Raw genomic sequence first — 20,788 nt, 5'->3', positions numbered from 1 at the left:
AATTTTTATTTGATTTTACAAATATAAAATTATAACAATACAAAATGCATATCCATATTTGGAAATTCCTCTGAATCTCTGTACTTCCCACCTTCCCTGCCGTGGATCCTATTGTCTACCTTTTCAACTGCATATTATTCAGTAATCCATATTTTAAGTCGCTCCATTTTGTCCATAATATTTGCTACATTACAAATGTTATTGCAATCCTGCTAATGTTTTCATCTGCCTACAATGGTCTCCCAGATAGGTTACAAATTTTCCCTATTCTTTATTAAAGTTTTGGTCTTCTTGGTTCCTGACCTTTCCAGTCATTTTTGCCATTTTGGCATATTCCAATCAGCTTAATTTGCCATTCTTCCCTGGTAGAGACTTTGTCTTCTTTCCATCTCTGGGCTAATAACATTTATGCGGCTGTCACTGTATTCATAAAAGGTCTTTTCTGGTCCTTTGGGATACTGGTATCTACAATTCCTAATAGAAAAGCTTCTGGGTTTTTTTAATAAAAGTTATTTTAAACATTATTTTTCAGTTCATTATATATCATTTCCCAGAATGCTTTTATTACCTTACACGCCCACCACATATGATAAAAGCTGCCTTCTTTTTCTTTTGGAAATTTCTTTAAGACTAGCTACTCGTTTTTACAAAGCATCCTATTGGTAAATACAGTGTATTTTATTTTACTTTGCAAAAAAATTGATTCACATTTCAGAATGTCTCAGATTCATTTGTCTTCAGCTACTTAATGTGTGCTTACAGCTGCCTTGTAGGATCTGTGCAAAATATGCAGATTTCAGGACAGGGGCGATTAGACCAGCTTTTTCTTTTCTTTGCAGTTTGCACAACAGTGTATTTGAGATTTATCTTCCAAATGTCATTCACAAGACACTACTGGATGACTTTCATTATTTACACCTATGTATGTGTTAGTGTTTTCCTTCCATCTTCTTACCATCTAAGCCATCTTCTGAAATCAGACTTAGTTTCATTTAATTTTTGGGATATTGAAACTCGTCTTGTTGCACAATTGCCCTTTCAAAATTCCATATGCTAGTCAATTGCATATGATCATGTACTGGCTGATTTAGAAGATAAATGACTATTTTGAGGAACATATGGCACAGTTTAGTGTTCCAAGAAGGGTGAATGAACTAAACGAAGCAACTTTAAATGAGTCTAAACTGCTAATGCATAGCTTCATTCAAGGAAAGATAATACAGAGAAAAACAATACAGAGTGTTCTGCAGAAACCTTAAAACTGTTTCAGTTACAGAAAGGTAGCCGTGTTGGTCTGCCATAGTCAAAACAAAAATTTTTTTTCCTTCCAGTAGCACCTTAAAGACCAACTAAGTTAGTTCTTGGTATGAGCTTCCGTGTGCATGCACACTTGTATCTGAAGAAGTGTGCATGCACACGAAAGCTCATACCAAGAACTAACTTAGTTGGTCTTTAAGGTGCTACTGGAAGGAAAAATTTTTTTTACTTAAAACTGTTTGATCCCTTTCATTAGTTTAGTAGTTTTAAGCCGCCTCCTAGATTTTTTAATCAGTCCACTCATCTGTGCTCCAGCTTTTCAGATGAGAGTGTTTGGGTCAATACATACACTGCAATTATAATGCACACTTGCATGCTGGATCATGAAATCTGAATTTTAAAAAAGGTTTTACTCAGTGTTATACTAAGTGATGTGGGGAGGGGGTGGCAATTCAGTTTCAGGGAAAATGTATACACTCTTAATTGCATCCCTTACCCTTAGTGGCTACAAAAAATATTGTACTTACTCAAATATTTTTCAAGATAATGGCTATTTGTTTTAATGGCCATGGGGGTGAAAGAAAATGAGCTCATGAAGTGTAGTAGAAACTGGTGATCAAGAGAAACCTAAGTTGACAAGTGAAAGAGAGCATGCAGTGCTGATGTCATTCTGTAAGTCTAGTGTGTGCTTCATACCTCACCTTATCTTTAGGGTGGCAATCAGATGATAAGTCCAACTGCTAATGTCATGGGTGTGTTCTGATCTAATGCCTAACCTAGTTTGTTACCCTGGTTTGTATGCAAGCACCAGCCCTAGTTTGCCTGTTTGGACAAAAAAGGCAAATTATGGTTTGCTGCAAATAACAAAAAGGAGGACATCTTGGTGTGCAAGTGAGGAGGAGTATGTTGACCAGCCAGAGGCTTACCAGCACTAGTTGTAGAACACCAAAGTAGAGAAATATCCTATGTGGGTATCACATGATTTCCTGGTTCTGATTTGTGAAAACTAGTTGTGTTGCCTATGGAATTTATCTTTGGTCATAAATTTCTTTCTGTAGCTGATGCATGTTTTACTTTTCCTAGTCTCCACATGCATCAGGATATATTGGAATGCTGCTTGGGATGATTAGATGGTTTTTCTAAGTCAGTGTCCTAAAGTAGCTTCCCTTACTGACACCTCTGTTAGCGAATTGTGCACTTGTGTGGTATCAGAACTGTATGTACATCAGCTGTAACTTGTGGCAGAGGTTGCACAGGGGCCTCATTGTGTAACCATGACAGAGAAAAACCAGCTTACCGGGACTTAGGCTGGAATTGTGAGCAAAGGCAAGTAGAAGAATGGGCAGTGGACAGGTATGTGCACAAGGTGGAATCAATCTATATGCAGCAGCCATCATGGTAGAATTCTGAGATTAATGCAAGACTATTCTTACACTAAAAGTCTGCCTATTACATTGTAGTGGTAGATGTTTCGACTCTGGAGGAGCTTCCATTGCAACAAGAATATCTGCCTACCGTACTTCTTGCTGTGCATGTCAAATAAACACACTCTACATTAAATTTGTATTTCGACTGCAAACATGAGCAGCATCTTTCAGTTCAGACAAGAACCAGAACTGCTCCACCATTGAGAAGGGGTGGGGGAAAGTCTTCAGAAAAGATGCACATTCAGGTGAAGTTAATCTAGTTTAAGAAGATGGATACAGTAGACTTAATAGTTGCTTCTCTTGCCTTATAGGACCAAAAAGGAATGCTACAAATAAGACCATCACCATCATAGTGGTAATGAGCATCTTGTAAGTACTTTTTTGGCATTACATTTGACTTCGTTTTTCTTATGGCGAAACATATTGGGGAAAACATTTTTCCCTGGTGGCATTTGAGTGAATTTCATGGAGGTTGATTTTGCAGAAAGGAGCTTTCCTAAGGTTGTCATGAAGATGATCTTTCCTCTCTAATCTTACATGCTTTTCCCTACTGGGGTAGTCTCTGTAGCAGGGGTGGGGAATTTGTGGTGTTGTACTACAGCTTCCATTGGCCCTGACCATTGGGCATAGTGGCTAGGGCTGATGGGATCTGGAGTCCAGCAGCCATCTGGAGGGCCACAGTTTCCCCATCCTTGCTGTTTAGCCTCTTAACTACTGTGATGCTATAAACATGAAACAGAAAAAGTGATAAAAACAGCCTGGTTTCTTTCTTTGCAGCTTGCTCCTACTGGTTTTGCTAAATGTGACGTTGTTCCTCAAACTGTCCAAGATTGAACATGCAGCTCAGTCGTTTTACCGTGTTCAGCTTCAGGAAGAAGGATCTGTAAAGTGAGTGGATTTCTCCCCACCCCACCCTCATGTTCAACTATGCCTCATTTGTCAAATATAAGATACCAAAACAAAGCAAAACAAAAAAAGTTTTGCTGACTTCACAATACAGAGCTGGTGTAGTTTAGAGCAGGGGTCGGCAAACTTTTTCAGCAGAGGACTGGTCCACTGTCCCTCAGACCTTGTGCGGGGCCAGACTATATTTTTTTGGGGGGGGGGATGAACGAATTCCCACAAATAACCCAGAGATGCATTTTAAATAAAAGGACACATTCTACTCTGGTAAGCCATCCCCCCCCCACGACTCTCCCCTCCCTTCTCCACAGCACCGGACGAGCCCCAGTGGCTGCTTACCTGTGTCTTGCAAGCAGCAGGGGCTAGCAGGGGTGGGATGGTGCGAAAGGGCTCCAGAGAGGGGCTGGCAGCAACAAAGCCTGAATTGAGCCTGCTTACAATGGCGGCTGCTTGAGAGCTAACGCTACTGCTGCTGGCACCAACAAAGCCCAGCCACCTTGCTCTCTGCTCTAGGCAGGGCAGGGAGAAGCCAGGAGAAGGGAGGGAGGAGGCGCCGCCAAACACACGCACTGGCACAGCCTGAACGATCAGATCCACGCGGCGATTCATGGACCATCTGTGGGCCAGATCCAGAAGGCAACTGGGCCGGATCCGGCTCCCGGGCCTTAGTTTGTCTACCCAGAGGTTAAGAGGGCCAAGAAGCACCAACTTCAAATCTCACTTTAGACACCAATGCATTAGGTGGCTTTTGGGGAAGCTGCTCAGCCTGTGTTTTATGACCGGAATGGGGAATATTTTTCAGTCCAAAGGCTGCATTCTCTTATGGGGAACAGAGGCAAAAGTGGGTGAAGCAACAAATACAATTCATTCATTTGTACAGTAGGTAAATTCAGAGGTGTCTATAAACACCCTCCAGGCAATTAAGACATTATTACAATTCAGTTCAAGGACACAGTCCAGCCATGCAAGAGCACCTGAGGAGGGCAGGGGCGTAGCGTGGGAGAGGGGGCTGTCGGGGTGATTACCCTGGGTGCATTGGGGGGGAGTGCTGCTCACACTGCCCTCCCTGAGCCAGCCCTGCAGTGTTTTGCAAGGCTGGGATCTGATCGGAAAACATGTACATAGATCATGGTAGTAATGTGTTAATTACCGGTAGGCCAAAGCAAAGTAAAGAATGGGACTACATTCTTTAAGGACTGTAAGGCAGCTACTTATCCCTGCATTTTCTCTTCTCAGTTTAGCCTTTAATGTGGCATCAAGAGAAAAAACTCACCAGCAGGACAAAGATCAAGTCCAGCATGTGAAAGGAGTGCTGAGGGACTCCATAGCATTGCTTGAACAGGTGGGTGTTGCTGTTTCTATTATTTGGTCCCCGTACATGTGAAAACGAAACGTGGGATGTGTGAAAAGATTAGTGCTTTGCTAATAAAAGAATTAATAAATCACTTCCGTATTTGGGTGCTGTGGTCTCAGGCTTTCAGGTATTAACTAGTGAGAATGGGATACAAAAAACTGATTGAGATTGCTTGAGAAAGAGAATATTAATATTCAAGAGCTTGAGATACTTCCAGGGCTGCTATGAATATTTAAGAACTAAGGAAGCTTTGAAGTTTAAGATTTGCCACAATGTATGTTTGTGGCATGTGTGCTAATGAAATGGAACAATAGTAAAGGTGACCAAGAGACAGTACTCCTTATTAAAAAGAACTTTCTTTGCATCCCAGTAAAACTTACAAAGGAAACATGTCTTTAAAAACTATATTATTTAAAGAATTGCAAGTTCTACTGAATGAAGCTCAACAACCTCATACACACATTTCAGATTTGGTAAGATGTAGATTAGAGAATGGGCTTAATTCTTTTATGTATGAAAGCAGATACAGTATGAGAAAACCCATGCCACTCTGTTGCCCATAGGTACTTCAGAGTAGATTCTGCTGCTGCTGCAATCATAGAATCTTAGAGTTAGAAGAGACCAACTCTAGTCCAACCCCTTGCAATGCAGGAATCTTAGCTAAAGCATCCATGACAGATGGCCAATCAATAGACAATTTTACAGAAGATTATGCTTGTTGTTACATGTTACATACAACTGAGGGTTCTCAGGTTGCCCCTAAGACATTTCTAGGTGGGTTGTCTTCTAGTTCATTTCTGGCATTCAATTTAAGTAGATCTCTTATGACTTGTGCCTAGTTGTTTGGGTTCCCATCCCTTAAAATACAGTTGCAGTTCATCTGTAGTAAGCACTCTGTTAGTACATAACTATTAGTGTGGGGCAGGGTCGGCAACTCAAAGCAGCATTTTTGGGCAGCCTCCCAAGTACCAAGTGCAGCTGATGCTATTTACACTGCTGCCCTTGTTGCGAATTCTCCACGGCGCTTTCGCAGAAATGCTCAGAGTTCCAGGTTCTTCAGCGCAGTATATTTATTGTGAGCTATACAGTGGTACCTTGGGTTACATACACTTCAGGTTACATACGGTTCAGGTTACAGACTCCGCTAACATAGTACCTCGGGTTAAGAACTTTGCTTCAGGATGAGAACAGAAATTGTGCTCTGGCGGCACAGCGGCAGCAGGAGGCCCCATTAGCTAAAGTGGTGCTTCAGGTTAAGAACAGTTTCAGGTTAAGAACAGACCTCCAGAACGAATTAAGTACTTAACCCGAGGTACCACTGTATATACAAATATCTACAGGCTATAATACACGAGCCGTTCATACAGTCAAACAGAGTACCTGGCTGCACCTTAAGGCAAATAGGAAGACCTTTCTATCTCTTTCTCTGACCATACTCTTCTACACTACCACCATTACTGCTGGACAGGTTTCCCTTTTAAACCGATGACAGCCAATCAACTGACAGCACATTACTGCTGAGTCTTTCTGACCCAGCACTTCCATAAAAAGTATTGCAGGCTGATTGCATCAGCCAGTTGCATCAACTAGCAAATTCAAGCTTGCAGTCTTACTATCTCACACAGCATTCTGTGAATCCTGACAGCCCTGACGCCCATTTTCCAAAGCCCAGTGAACACTGGGACATTGCCATTTTAGTTGCCCACAATTATCCAAAGTTGACATTACCACTCAGTCACATTGTAAGCAATTACAATGGCAGCCGTCTGGCACTCATTTTCGGTACCCAAATACCTACCTGTCTGGTGGAAATAAATATGAAGAGAATAGACCATGTAATCCCAAGGGGACACCAACAAGGGAAGGCAGCCCATAGTGAGGGTCCCCTCAAACCTGGAGCTGGTTCTGCTGAAAAGTAATTAGATCTCTTTTTAGAAACAATTCACTGCCTAATTCTTGTCGGATTTTATTTCTGTAGCTGAAGAATTCCCTTTCTATGCTCCAAAGTAGCTTTGATCACCTAAACAAGACCGACAGCAGGAAGCCTGAAAGCTGATGTCACCAAAGGAGAATGAAGATATTTTGTATTGAATGTGAAGCTGCTTATTTTTCTCACATTTCTGCTCACAACCACTGTACACCTTAGAAATATATCTATAAAATGTGTTCGTTTTTAAAGCGATTAGCCTGTGAATTCTCCTGATCCACTTGACATCTTCTTGTGAGCAGTTTGCTGAACTGTGAATACCTGGTGTGAATGAGTAAGAACATTGTGTGGTCTGGTAATTATGTGATATGCAAATTGTAGGGGGAGAATTCAGCAAGCAATGTGATCTGTAAAAAAAGTAAAAAGTAAAAGTAAATTGGACTCACATCTGATGAGAAAATCATTAACATTATGAAGGATGCAGCATAGATTATCTTGTGGAGCTTGTAACACCCAGAAGTTCTCCATATGGTCTTTTTCCATATTCATGCAACAATTATTCAAAAGTAAGCAATTTTAAAGGTCTGTACATATGTTCTAGAAAACTATTTATAAATCTGAATTTTGAACATACTGATTGTTTTGGTTGTGTGGGTCTTCTGCTGTACGAGTCAAAGCAATTCTACCTCTTTCTACCACTGTCATTTCAGCTCTCAGGATTTCTCAGGAATTGTCCTTATATGTCAGAGAATTATATTCAAAAAATGGTCAGTCCCTGAATATTTTTAAATGGCAACCAGTGCATTAATCTGACTGGCATGTTGAGTCCATTGAGACTTTTTCTGATTTTAACATTTTACAGTCTTCAGGCCTGGGAATCCACTTGTCTTTTGGTTGTGTTATATCTATTTTGTAGCACAGACTAAGACCTTAACTGTGTAACACGAGACGGGAATCACCTTTATCTGCTAAAGTTAAGAACAAGCTTGTAAGCCATTGAGGAACAATAGGCTTTCTAAAGTATACTTCTGGAAGAGTAGAACGAAGTAGAATGGTAGTGGCACAAATAAAATTGTGCCTCAATCTGGCTGTGCTGGATATGTCTGTCTATTAAATGGAACTGACCATGTTTGTGACTTCTATTTTGGGTTTTTTAATTTCCACTTGACGTTCATCGAAAGTGCCTTTATACCTGTTTGTATAGGAAACCAGCTTTAGCAGATGGACCTACCCAGGCTTTAAAAAAACTAAGAAGGAAGTACTATTTATGTACAGTGCAGAAAGAAATGTGTTGGAGCAATTTGTGTCAAACTACTACGTGTTTTTGTAGTATGTGTATCTTTTTAAAAGCATAGGCATTGAAGTTATAAATTACTAGTCAGATTAGAGATAAATGAAGGCCGTTTCTGTGATGTCTCTTTACATCTGATGTCTTGTGTGCTTTTTGTACTTGAAAGGAACACCACACTGATAATTTTATATGGTAAGAAAATGAAGTTGAAGATTCTGTATATAATACCCGGAGAATTATGTTAAGCTTTCTGTGAATAAATATGAGAGGATTCATTAAAGTTGCCAGAAGGTTTGCTGTACATAAGAAGAGGCTGCAGAATGAGGCCAGTGACTCATCTCTTCCAGCATCCTGTTCTCACAGTGGCCAAACAGATGCCCACGGGAAGCTGAAAAGCAGGACCTGAGTGCAACAGCACACTGACCACTTGTGATTTCCAGCAACTAGAATTCAGAGACATACTGCCTCTCGCAGTAGAAGCAGAGTATAGCCATTGTGGCTAGTAGGTCTTGATAACCTTACCCTCCATGAATTTGTCTAATCTATTTTTCAAGCCATCCAAGTTGGTGGCCCTTGCTGCCTCTTGTTGGGAGCAAATTCCATAGTTTAACTATGCACTGTGTAAAGAACTACTTTTTCTTTTTATCTATCCTGAACAGGGCTGCCTCACCTATGAAGCAGGGTGAAGCAGCTGCCTCAGGTGGTAGAAGCCCCTGAAGCAATGCCCCCATGGGTGACTCACCCACTCTACAGAGCAGTGCTGATTGCCAGTGAGATTTCGCTGAAATTTCGTAAGATCTCATAGAGCACAAGAGATCTTGCCATAGATATTCTGCTGGAAGCCACCCAGAGTGGCTGGGGAAACCCAGCCAGATGGGCGGGGTATAAATAAATTGTTGTTGTTGTTGTTGTTGTTATATCGGCATTGATTCCAGCATAGCTTCTCTGCTAGTTGTGGGCGGTGCAGTGGTGATGCCGGCATGGTGGGAGGCATGGAAGAGTGGGCCGGCACTTCCCGTTTTACCTCGGGCGGCAAAACAGGATACTGATACATTTAAGGATTTTGTTGTTGGGGTTTTTTTTTTAATGTTTTTAGCAATGTGCTCAAATTCTTCTTTAGCATCTCTTATTGGTTGGTAGAATTTCTTTCACCAAAGTTTGTGTTGCTTTTCCTTCTCCTCATTTGGAAAACTTCTATTTTCTAAACGAAGCCTTCTTGCCTGTAATAGCTTCTTGATTTTATGTAACTTCCTGAAGGTGGGAGTCTGGAGATGCGATGCACAACAGCCGCCTGTCATTGGACTAGCATAGCTATTATGGCTATGATTCTAAACATGGTTACTAGCAAGCACTGAATCCAGTGGGACTTAACTTCCGAGTAAACACAGGATTTCACTGCATATCTAAAAAGCAAACAAAAACTCACTGAATAAAATACCAAAAAAAATACCTTTTTATGTTTTGGGGTAGAGGCCAAGCTAAATTGAAAACCAGGGCAGTTGACAAACTGGAATGAAATCAGATGAGCTGTTAAAGGCAAGCAAAAAGATTTGGGGTAGGGGGTGGGGAATTGAAAGTACGAAGGTAAAAGAAAAGAAAGTGCTTCTGATGGAATACCAATATAACTGTACAGAGAATATATTGGGATGTTTTAGGAAACCTGGTTCTTGCTTGAAACAGTCATATAAATGAAGCTTCCATCTGTCCTAGAAAACATTATTGAGAGCACCAATCCTGAATTTCTTAAACGCAAGCCCTACTGTGTAGAGCCAGGTGACAAAGTTCTATATTTCATCCAAACTGAAGGGCTGTCTTGTATTACAAACAGGTGAAGGGAAGAAGCATGAGTCACTTGCATTTCCCCTTTTGCTTCTGCTTTGCAATATGAGAAGTTGGTCAGTGCTAATCTATTCCAGTTATTTACCGTAGGTTATTACTGGCTTGGAAGTATCCATGATGCATACCAATCAGCACTGGCAACACTTGTGTTCATACGGTCCAGTACTGGTACTGTACTGACACGTACACCATCAGGACAAATGGCAGCTCAATTACCTGCTTAGGGAAAATGGTTTGCAATTAGTATTTTTTTATTTTGCAAATCCAGAGCTGTTAGCCCTGTGACAAAAGTAAAATGCAAAAGGAGCAAGTCATAACTGCAAATGCACAATTCTTGCCAGACCCTTTTTTTAAATAAAAAAGTGGGAGGGGGAAGACATTTCCTAACATGGAAATTAAAAAATAGCTAGTTTACAACATTTATCCTACAGTGTGAGAGCCAGTGCGATGTAGTGGTTAGTGTTGGACTAGGATCTGGGAGACCAGGGTTCAAATTGCTGTTAAGCCATGAAACTCGCTGGGTGACCTTGGACCAGTCACAGTGTTTCCTCATTGTTCAGTGTTGTTCTGAGGAGAAAATGTGGAGGAAGAGAATGTATGCCACCTCCAGCTCTTCGGAGGAAAGGTAGAATATAAATGTGGCAAATGCACTGCTTGTCACAGCATTTATTTCCAAGGCTTAAGACAAAGGACTTTGTCAGAGTAACCTGGAGATGCCAAGGATTGGACGTGGGACCTTCTGAATGAGAAAGCAGATGCCCTATCACTAAGCTAGGGCTCTGCTGCTTGAAATTAAATGGCACATTACGAAGGTGGCTGTTAAAATTGTGCAAATTCCGCTGTCAGGACCAGAAAAAAGGGGGAGCACGGAAGGAGTAAATCTTATTTTTGTGTGGGTGAGTTTTGCCTCACATATTCCTGAAAGAGAACTAATGATGCATTTCATATTATCACTCGGATCCTAAACACAGATTCTCTGAAGCAAGTCCTAGTATGATTTTGACAGAAGTTCTTTCTCCCAACCCATGTATGCCAACCAACAGATATGAAGTGAGACCAATGGAACTGCTGATACATATAATAAATGAGATGCATTCTGAGTATGTGAAAAGTGTTTTTTCTTTTAAGTGACTATAGGGGTTCAGCAAGGATGGGGGTCGTGCTACATGGAGGGGGAGGGGGCTAGCCACTTTTGAGAGGCCATTTTGACCCCTCCTTTTTTTGTAAATTAGTTTTTCAAATATTTAAACGTCCAAACGCGTAATAGGATCATTTGAGTCTGTAATCAGCACAGCTTCTAAAACGCCTTGAAACTTCATTTGCTATATCATATACCTATTGATATTAATCCAGTAGTTTTCAAAGGGAGCAATGCACTGGTGTGGCAGGAGAGGGTGGCAAGTGTTTCAGGAAGATTAAAGGACAGTAACATTTAAACAACGCAGTATAGCATAATATCAAAATAATTGTTTTACACTTTCTGGATGCCCCATATTCATATTATAAAGTAGTTGCTTTCCACTTAGGTCATTGCCCACTGTATCCCTGACAACCTCCCCTTCTGTGCCTGGCAATGTTGCCTGTTTTGTTAAGGACTTGCATTGATAGGTTAAATGACTGGCCATTTCAGCCTTTGTGAAGAGGCACAGCTTGTTATCCTAAACGTAACCCAGCTGTGTTTGGCACAGTCTTGTCAAACCTTCATTAATTCTAACTTATACAAGTTTCAGGAATTATGGGCAACTTGCACCACAGACTCTGGTACCCAAAACCTGCAGCATGCCCAAGCAAAGCATTAGATTCAATGATTCAATTTGCTTCTGGAGGTATAGGTGCCTAATTTGGGGTGTCCCAAAGCTGATTGTCGGGTGCCCAGTTCCTTTATTTCTATGACTTGTCACAAGGGTGGGATGCTTCAGGATCTTGCATTGTCAAAGGATCACTTCATATTGGGATGGAGCATGTGTCATGAAATTCAACTCAATAGTGATTCAGGGTAGATTCCAGTGTATAGTTAGCAGAATAAAAACTTAAATATGTTGCAGGGGCAACATAGACCAGAGGCAATTGCATTTCATCCAGCAGAGCTTTACCATGCTGTCAGTTTGCCTCACATTTTCATACCTGCAGGGAGGGTGGCTTGCAGTGTCAGAAGTGCACTTGCAACTGAAAGGCAGCAACTCAATGGTGGAGGAACTGTTTTGCATGCATTGTGTCCCAAGTTCAGTCCCCACATCTCCAGGTAGGGCTGGCAGAAACTCCTGCTTGAAAACCTAGAGAGCCTTAAGAGTTTATGGCGATTTCCTTAGGTTCTTCCTATGGAGTGGTCAGGTCACCTTTATTAGGGCTAGGCTGGCAACTGGGATGGGAAAAACCTGGAGCTGGCCGCTGCCGTTCTGAGTACACGGTTTCTTAGGATCTGAATGCTGCCTCAAATTTTGTGTTGCAGTTTCTTTCTCGCCCTTTCCTCCGCCTTTACTGAGCTGCTTCCCGAAGCCCCATCCAAACTTCGAAGGCGCGGCTTTTTTCTTCCTTACAGCGACGGAACTTCTGGTGCTCACAAGTGCTTTTTTTTCTCCTCCGCTCCCCCCGCGGGCATTGGGCAGGGCTCCGTGACGTCACGGGAGGATGGGAAGAGGCCGGCGTGCCAAGGAAGCCGGAAGCTAGGAAAACTTCAGGTCGCGCGGCGAGGTCGCTTAGGGGAGAACAGCAGAGCGCGCCTTGGATGCAAGGCGGGGGCAGGAGGGAGAGAAAAGGGAGGCGGAGCCTGCAGAGATTCCAACCAATCCTCGTTGGCCAAGGAGGAGCACGTTGGGTTTGGGAGCTGCTCCTCCCCCCCGCCCAACAAGAATTCCTTTTTTTGCACCTTGATAGCCGGGAAGTTAGAACGCGAGGAGAAGTCACTGGATGCGCATCGGTTGCAAACGGGCGGAGGAGACCTAGGTACCCGGGTGGAGGCGAAGCAAGTTGCAGGAAGGGAAGAACCTCGCTGCCGCCTGGCGCTTGGTTACAGGTGTCAGGTGGAGTCAGGAGGGAAATCGCTGCGCGCCTCTCCCCTTTCGTTTCCTCCTGTCCCTTGGGTTTGCAAAAGGCTCTTTGCTGTCGCCTTGCCCCTTTGCCTTCGCAGCTCGTTTGCAAAAGTCCTCTTTGGGTTACTGGCTTTAATGAGAACTTCCCCTGGAGTTCCCTGCCCTTTGCATGCTGCGAGAGAGGTTCCCCGCGCCTCTTTTTTCCCTGCCCTCCGGTCTTTGCGAGGGCGGGAGGGGCCATTGCTGCTGCTGCTGCTGCCACCATGAAACGTGGGAGGAAGAAAGTTAGAGGCCCGGAGGTGGAGGATACCCTCTGCTGCTGCGAGTATCTGGATCGGAAGGGCCAGAGGAGCCACCTGGCGGCGTGTTTCTGCGAGTGCGAGGACCTCGACGAGGGCTGTGAAAGGTACGCCTGAAACTTTCACCCAGCTGGCACTTCTCATAGAATTGTAGAGTTGGAAGGGACTCCCGAGGGTCATCTAGCAGTGCAGAAATCTCCCAACAAGTGCCCTCTCCCCCGTCCAATTTGAAACCACGTCGGACTCTGTTTAGCTTTGCCAATGTGCTAGTAGTTAGCTTGTTGGTGGCTGCCCTGCTCGTGGCTTGAGTGAGATCTTTCCGTTGTGGCCATTGGGGTGGCCTTTAGCTGTTCCCTCCTCCTGTCTTCAAAGTTCAGGCATAAAAAGGCCTGCATTCAGGGTGTGGTTTCAGAGCTCTGTCCCTATTAAGAGTATTTCATCCGCTCCACATGTGGTGATTCTGGTAATCTGATCAGATGGCCACCTCTGTTGCTTGAGGTACCTTACAAAATTAATAATGATAATAAAAAAATACCAGAGCTACTATACCTTTAAACAGCCCCATGAGGCACAATTTCTGAAGAATTTTTTTCTTTTCTGTAGAGATGGAAAACCTTACCTGTTGAGTGTATTACATGCAACTCCTAAAGTCCTTTTAGAAAAAATGGTGTAACCATGGGAATTTGGAAGAGTTTTTGAAATTGGCAAATGTCAACACTGGGCAGCAGTTTCCAAAAGCAGGAAGGGAAAAAAACCAAACCCCTGCTATGATAATGTTGGAGAGTAAGGGTTGCTTCTTAATGTTATTTTTTTCTGGTGTGGCTTCCCTTCAAGGACACATATGCAATGAAGCAAAGCTTTGCAAGTGTTCCCTATGTTATACTTGGTCAAGGTTACCCAGTTGGAAGTTGACCAGCTGTACTTGCATAATTTGGGCAACTTCCCTGCAAGACAAACACATATGATTTCTTGCTTGGAAAGAGAACATTTGAAGTGGCCTTAGGCAGGCATGGGGGAACCTGTGATTCTCCAGATGGTCTTGGACTGTTATTCCCTGACCACTTCTGTCCGGAGCTTATGGAAGTTATGTGGAGGTGTTCCAGCCGTTTTCTCCCACAATGATCTTGCTTTAACTTAACAAAACCCAACACACTTCTTTGAGCCGTAAATGTCTTCCATCTTCCCTATTCAGTGTACGGAAAGTGGTGGGTGAACTCATGAGCTCGTGAATCCTTGTCTTTCTATATCAGGGATGGGGAGGCTGCAGCCATTGGACTACAACTCCCATCATCCTTGGTGATAGGCTATGCTGCTTGGGGCTGATGGGAGGTTGCATCCCCACAACGTCTGAAGGGCCATGGTGATTCCCACTCCTATTCTACAGAGAGATTCTTTGCCAGGTAAACTGACCAGACAAGAACTTGAGAAAGTTGAGGGCTAGTTCACAGAACTGGATTTACTGACAATGTGATACGCTCATCATTTTCAGATGATCATTAAGACGATATGATGAGATGTGGCCCCACATAATACTATTCAAATTTCTGGGTAGAAACTGAAGGATTAGGGCCATTTCACACATCCTTTTTACACTTGTCTGTATGCATAATAAAATAATCACATGCATAAGGGGGATAGAAACATGTTCTCATCCACAAGGAGCTGACAATTGTCCGAAGCAGCCCCAAACAGCCCCAAACCTTGGTGAGATCTGAGAGAGTGACAGAAGCCAACACAAATGTATTTCTTGGTCTCTTCAGTCTTACATGAGCAGACCTCTGTGCTTTTCCCTAACAGGTGGCTGACTTGCAGATCTTTGCCCCCGGGAACTCTAGAGAGAATTGCAGACACCGTCACAGACCGCTTTCGCCTCCCGTGGCTTAGGGGGGCTGTAAAGGTCGATATCAGCCTCCTCCCGCCAATCATCCTGTTGCCTGTCTTCCTTCACATAGCAGCTTTGCACCTCCTCTTGGCTCTTGTCATCCTGATATCACTTCCTGTACTGGTGCTGTGGTATTACTACCTCACACACAGGAAGAAGGGCCAGACTCTCTTCTTCTTGAGTCTAGGGCTGTTCTCCTTAGGCTACATGTACTACGTGTTCCTCCAAGAGGTGGTACCCCGGGGCCACGTGAGCACCAGCCAGGTGATCCTTCTCACCTGCGGCTTAATCCTCATGCTGGTGGCCCTGTCTCAAGCCAAGAGAGACCCTGGCTACCTTCCCTGCCAAACGAGCAGTGACAAATCTCTTTGCCAAGGTGGCAACATCAACAATAACAACATCTCAAACAGGAATGACCTGGAGAGCTCCAAGGGGCTTTACACAGCAGCTGTGCCTGACATTGCAATGAACAGTTACACTGAGGGCTATGCCAGTGTGTTGGAAGCAGGGACAGGTGGGATCACGGAGGACTGGTGCACCAAGTGTCACTTGGTTAGGCCAGCCCGAGCTGGGCACTGCCGGATATGTGGCAGGTGTGTGAAGAGACTGGATCATCACTGTGTCTGGTATGTTCCTTGGAGTTTAAAGTTGGCTTTGACATTTATTTTCTGATATCTTTGTTACCGGTGAGTCATGGATCTCCTCTTGCCCCAAAAGGCCTTTCTGCTTTGTTTGGGCTCTTGTCAGTATGTTTAATTGATCTGCTGCATAGTGAGTTTTGTGGCATGTATTGCGTTCCCTGTCTAATACTTGCTCTTTCCTGCATTCAGTATCCTTTTTCTATAACCAGACAAGCTGAGGGAGTGCCAGATCTCCCCAGGGGAACGTCATAATCTGTTATGCCATCCATCAACAGTTGTAAATATTGTGATACATTAATGGTTTCATTTAGGGGGGTGTACTTTGTGTAATGACGATGGGGGAATCATTCTGTAGTCAAGAACAAACTTGCACACTTCACATTGGGCCAGTTTTTAAAACAATCTATACTGCTCCCGGTATTTGAGCAATCAAAATATTGGGATGTTTTTTTCCTCCAAATGTCTGGGCCAAAGGGAATGGGGGAAGAGTGGCTATTTAGAGATAGGTGCAGGGCACTGAACCACTGGAAGTCACAGAATCATAGAATTGTAACAAATTTCACATTTCGTGTGTGGGAAATCTGTTGGGGTGCAGAATATCTACAGTGCAGAATTTTATAGCTTTCTAACACCTAGTCTTAAGTGGTGCAGATTGTTGTATATTGGCTCTATTTACATAAGCTAGTTTGAAAACCTAGTTTATATGAATCTTCTCTGTTAGCCTGGTTTAGACATAATGCCCAGTCATGGTTTGGTGCCTAGCAAATGAGCCTTCAATGCGTCTCTAGCTGTTGTCCCCCCCCCCTCCCCTGCAGTGTACCCCTGGCTCCTTTTGCGGATTGAGGCAAACCAACAATTGCCATTTTGTCCAAACCTGCAAATTGTGTTCGTGCTGCAAACCATAGTTAACTACTCCTCAGCTGGACATCAGAATACTTAATGTACACCAGAATCTGGCACCTTGTTTATCTTACACCACTTTTTTGTAAAAAAAAGTTTTTCTTTTATCTCTTGGAGGATTAACAGCTGTGTTGGGGAACAGAACCACCAAGCCTTTATCCTTGCACTCTCCCTTTTTCTGCTCACGTCAGTGTATGGGATTTCTCTGACTCTGGACACCATCTGTAGGGGGAAGGCTACCATCAAGGCACTCTTCTACTGTCCTGGTGTGTATGGAGACTACAGGTGAGAGAAATACTCCAATGGGATAAGAAACTACTGATATGACCCTCTGTCGGAGGGGCAGTCCTCTGGTCTGCCTGGCTTCTGCTATCTTGGCCCGAGGTGCATGCTGGGATGTTTGCTAATATCAAAACCTTTGTCCTTGGGAAGGTTTGTGCAGCTTTCATAGATTGGCATGCTGAGGCACACTATTTTGTTCTTGTTCGACTTGCCCGAGTGACCATATGAGACTCTTGTGGTTGAAACAAAGATAAAGTCCCGTGTTCCTTTTTGGGTTGTTTTATTTTTGTTCTTTTGCATGGTCAGGTTACACTTTTAACGGCAAAAAGCATAATTGCTTTCTGGGATGATGCACTCTGAACATTGTAGTGTTGTCCTCCTCCTCTTTGCATGCACAAATCCTAATGATTTCCAAATGCCCGCTATCTCATTTCAGGTGCCCCATATCGTTTTTTTCCTGTCTCTGACAACCATTGTTGTTATTTTCTTTCCTCCCTTCTCAGTATGTTTCATGTCTCTTGCAATCTGTTTGTATGCAGCTATGGCTTCCTCTCAATCCAGCCTTGCTCCGCTGAAAGCTCATTATGTTCTAGACACTTGATTGATTGATTGATTGATTGATTGCATGTATATACCAATTTTTTCTCCCAAGGAGAGACAATGACTGGCCAAAGGTCACTCAGGGGATTCAAACCCTGGACTCCCAGGCCATAGGCCAACATTCTAACCATTACACCATGCTGACTCTCAATGACTTGTGATAAATCTGTGAGGGAAATGTACTTCAATCATCTTCTTCCCATCCCATTCTGTCTTTAACATCTAAAGGGAATCTTAATAATAATAATTTTATTATTTATATGCCTCCCACCTGTCTGGGTTGTCCCAGCCACTCTGAGCGACTCCCAACAAAATACTAAAAACGCAATAAAACATCAAACATAAAAAAATGACCCTATACAGGCCCTTGGGCCTAATTATTATAGTTTGGTTTAAACCACACCTAAAATCATGGTCAACTGTCCTAGTACCTAAAATATGACACTGTTTGTGGAGCAGGCAAACTTACAGGGTCAAACTGATTAGGAAGAATGGGGAGTAAGTGCACTTTCAATTTTTACGTACTACCTGGGCCCAGTTCCACACCCCTCGATCGAGTTCCATACTTACACAATTGGATGAAATTAAATACTCTCTGGTACAAATTACACCTGTGGATTTACTTGCTGTTTGGAATTGCCGGACTACAACTTGTGCTGTTTCACTGAGTGCAATCAAGTTTAGAATTTTCTCAAGCCTTCCCATTTGAAATTAAGGGGATGCAACTGAAGAACATCTAAGCACATGCTGTTTATTGCCCACACATATCTAAAATGGTGAATTTGGTTCTTCCCTCAACTAGTAGTGCTTTTACCATGGTAACAATATAGCTATATAGATTTCGTGGGCAAGGAGCTTTAATATTGTGGTTGTGTAAAGGAAGAACTGTGGCCTTTGCAGAAGGGGTACAGATGTTGTGGTATACAGTTCCCATCACTGATTATGCTAGCAGGGACTGATGGGCATTATGGTCCTCAACATCTGAAGGGCACTGTGCTGGCTACCCATACTTTAGGGATATTCAAATAGCATGCCCAGGGTGTGGGAGATCAGTCTGTAACCTATAATCTGTAACCAGCTGAGTGCAACTACATTGCTATGGGCATTTTTGCAGAGCAGAAGTATAGGGCAGAGAACTGGTTGTTGAACTTGGCAATAATCAAATCCCAATGCTTATTACCTTATAGTAAGGCATAGATCAGGCATAGGCAAACTCGGCTTTCCAGATATTTTTGGGACTACAAATCCCATCATCCCTAGCTAACAGGACCAGTGGTCAGGGATGATGGGAGTTGTAGTCCCTAAACATTTGGAGGGACAAGTTTGCCTATGCCTGGCATAGATGATGGACTGTTTGAAAAATAATTTTTGCAATGAAATGAGGCACTTAAGTGGGGAAATGAGATTGCAATTTGCTGTGATGCAGAATCTGAGATGGGAAGGCACCAAAGGTTACTACTATTTACCCTCAAAATAGTATGTCAGTCTCCCCTATTCTCTGTAGCCCTACAGCAATGCAGTTGTGTCCCTATTAAAACGGATTCCTTGCTTTCTGTTTCCACCCCCTTCTAGTTCTGCCCTTTCGTTCACCTGTGTGTGGTACTGTACCATTGTAACTTCCGGCATGGGCTACATCCTTCTCATCCAGCTTTTGAACATCAGCTACAACGTGACGGAGAGGGAAGCTCGAATTGCTTTGAAGGAGAACACTGGGCGGAGGCTGTTATGGGGCATGGTGGTTGACACAGGCCAGTACCATCGGGGCATTCTGCACAATTGGATCCAGTTCTTGACCTTGCGCTCAGCCGATCTGCAGTGCTCCACTGAAGACATTGTATGAAAGCAGCTTCCTATCAATCACATTTAGTTAACTGATCATCCACACCTGAAGTCATTAAGGGGACAGGTAGTTCTCATCTCTTAAGCCATATTTTAAGAGCAACGTTTTCTCAGAAACACGCGATATTCCAAATGCTGGGCATGAATGACCTGGTTATGGGGGTGCCTATGTATGTTAGCCTCTTAAGTGCTCACCTGCTTAGCCACAGCCGGCTACCAGTTTTGGATTAGCGTCTCAGTCTACAGTTCTATGCGCTTGTGCCAATGGACTGTGTACATAGCTGTTTACAAGGATTATACACATTAACTGTCAGGAACATTCCTGACATTAACCTGGCAAAGAGGTCGCTGCTGTTGGGTTACGGTGCTGAAGAGGTAGTGTATTTTTTCATTCTAGAGGTTTGGGAAACTTCGTGTGCTTGTGCGGACTAATCTTAATGTACCACAAGGAAGTTCATCTAGCCATGAGCTTTAATTTTGTGCTTGTCAATGGTGATGTTGGCCATGGGTGGCATCAAAAAGGGGGCTGCTCTGCACTTCCACCCCCATGCAGAAAAAGAGCAAAATAGCAACAACCTCCCAAAACCAACAAATGATGTTACTTTTCCACACATACACACCCCAACTCTTTGCTTCAGTGGTTCTACTGAGTGCCTTTGTGAGACGTTTTCTTTGGAGCTGTGATTTGTGAGACTGGTAGATAGCAGGGGTGGATTTGTGTATGGTGTTCTCAAAACACTTCAGAGAAAGTATTTGTATTCAATTAATGTCTATTCTCTCCCCATCCCCCAAGTCCATTCAGAAAGGTTAAAAATGAAATCTGTAATTCAGGGGTCAGTATACTTTTTCAGCAGGGGGCCTGGTCCCTTAGACTTTGTGGGGGACCAGACTATATTTTGGGGTGGGAAAAAGAATGAATTCCTATGCCCCACAAATAACCCAGAGATTCATTTTAAATTAAAGCACACCTTCTACTCATGTAAAAACACCAGGCAGGCCCCACAAATAACGCAGAGATGCATTTTAAATACCGTATTTTTTGCACCATAACACTCACTTTTTTCCTCCTAAAAAGTAAGGGGAAATGTCTGTGCGTGTTATGGAGGAAATGCCTACGGGTGGCATGCCTATGGATTTTCCTCCTCTAAAAACTACGTGCGTGTTATGGTCAGGTGCGTGTTATAGAGCGAAAAATACGGTAAAAGGATGCATTCTACTCATGTAAAAACACACTGATTCCCAGACCGTTCGCGGGCTGGATTTAGAAGGCGATTGGGCAGGATCCGGCCCCAGGCCTTAGTTTGCCTACCCATGCTGT

General features: G+C 43.2%; 2 protein-coding genes across 4 annotated transcripts in view; both read left to right on the top strand.

Moving 5' to 3' along the window:
* GRAMD1C (GRAM domain containing 1C) overlaps positions 1-8,439 on the top strand; it is a 60,326-nt gene extending 51,887 nt beyond the window's left edge. For all 3 annotated transcript variants that reach the window (XM_053386094.1, XM_053386096.1, XM_053386095.1), the window contains 4 exons: positions 2,996-3,053; positions 3,462-3,572; positions 4,824-4,929; positions 6,920-8,439. In XM_053386094.1, coding sequence (XP_053242069.1) covers positions 2,996-3,053; positions 3,462-3,572; positions 4,824-4,929; positions 6,920-6,997 — 353 coding nt within the window. In that variant the 3' untranslated portion in view covers positions 6,998-8,439. The remainder of the gene's footprint in view (positions 1-2,995; positions 3,054-3,461; positions 3,573-4,823; positions 4,930-6,919) is intronic.
* A 4,009-nt stretch (positions 8,440-12,448) lies between these two features.
* On the top strand, positions 12,449-20,163 carry ZDHHC23 (zinc finger DHHC-type palmitoyltransferase 23). The gene is made up of 4 exons (XM_053386097.1): positions 12,449-13,433; positions 15,124-15,834; positions 16,867-17,034; positions 19,204-20,163. Exons 1-4 carry the CDS (start codon positions 12,724-12,726, stop codon positions 19,469-19,471), a joined length of 1,857 nt encoding a protein of 618 aa, XP_053242072.1. The 5' UTR covers positions 12,449-12,723; the 3' UTR covers positions 19,472-20,163.
* Positions 20,164-20,788: the final 625 nt, after the last annotated feature.

Source organism: Podarcis raffonei, chromosome 4, assembly GCF_027172205.1.
Source record: "Podarcis raffonei isolate rPodRaf1 chromosome 4, rPodRaf1.pri, whole genome shotgun sequence".
In the NCBI taxonomy this organism is placed as follows: domain Eukaryota; kingdom Metazoa; phylum Chordata; class Lepidosauria; order Squamata; family Lacertidae; genus Podarcis; species Podarcis raffonei.
Note: the sequence above shows the minus strand (reverse complement) of the source record. Positions and strands in the feature narration are given on the sequence as shown.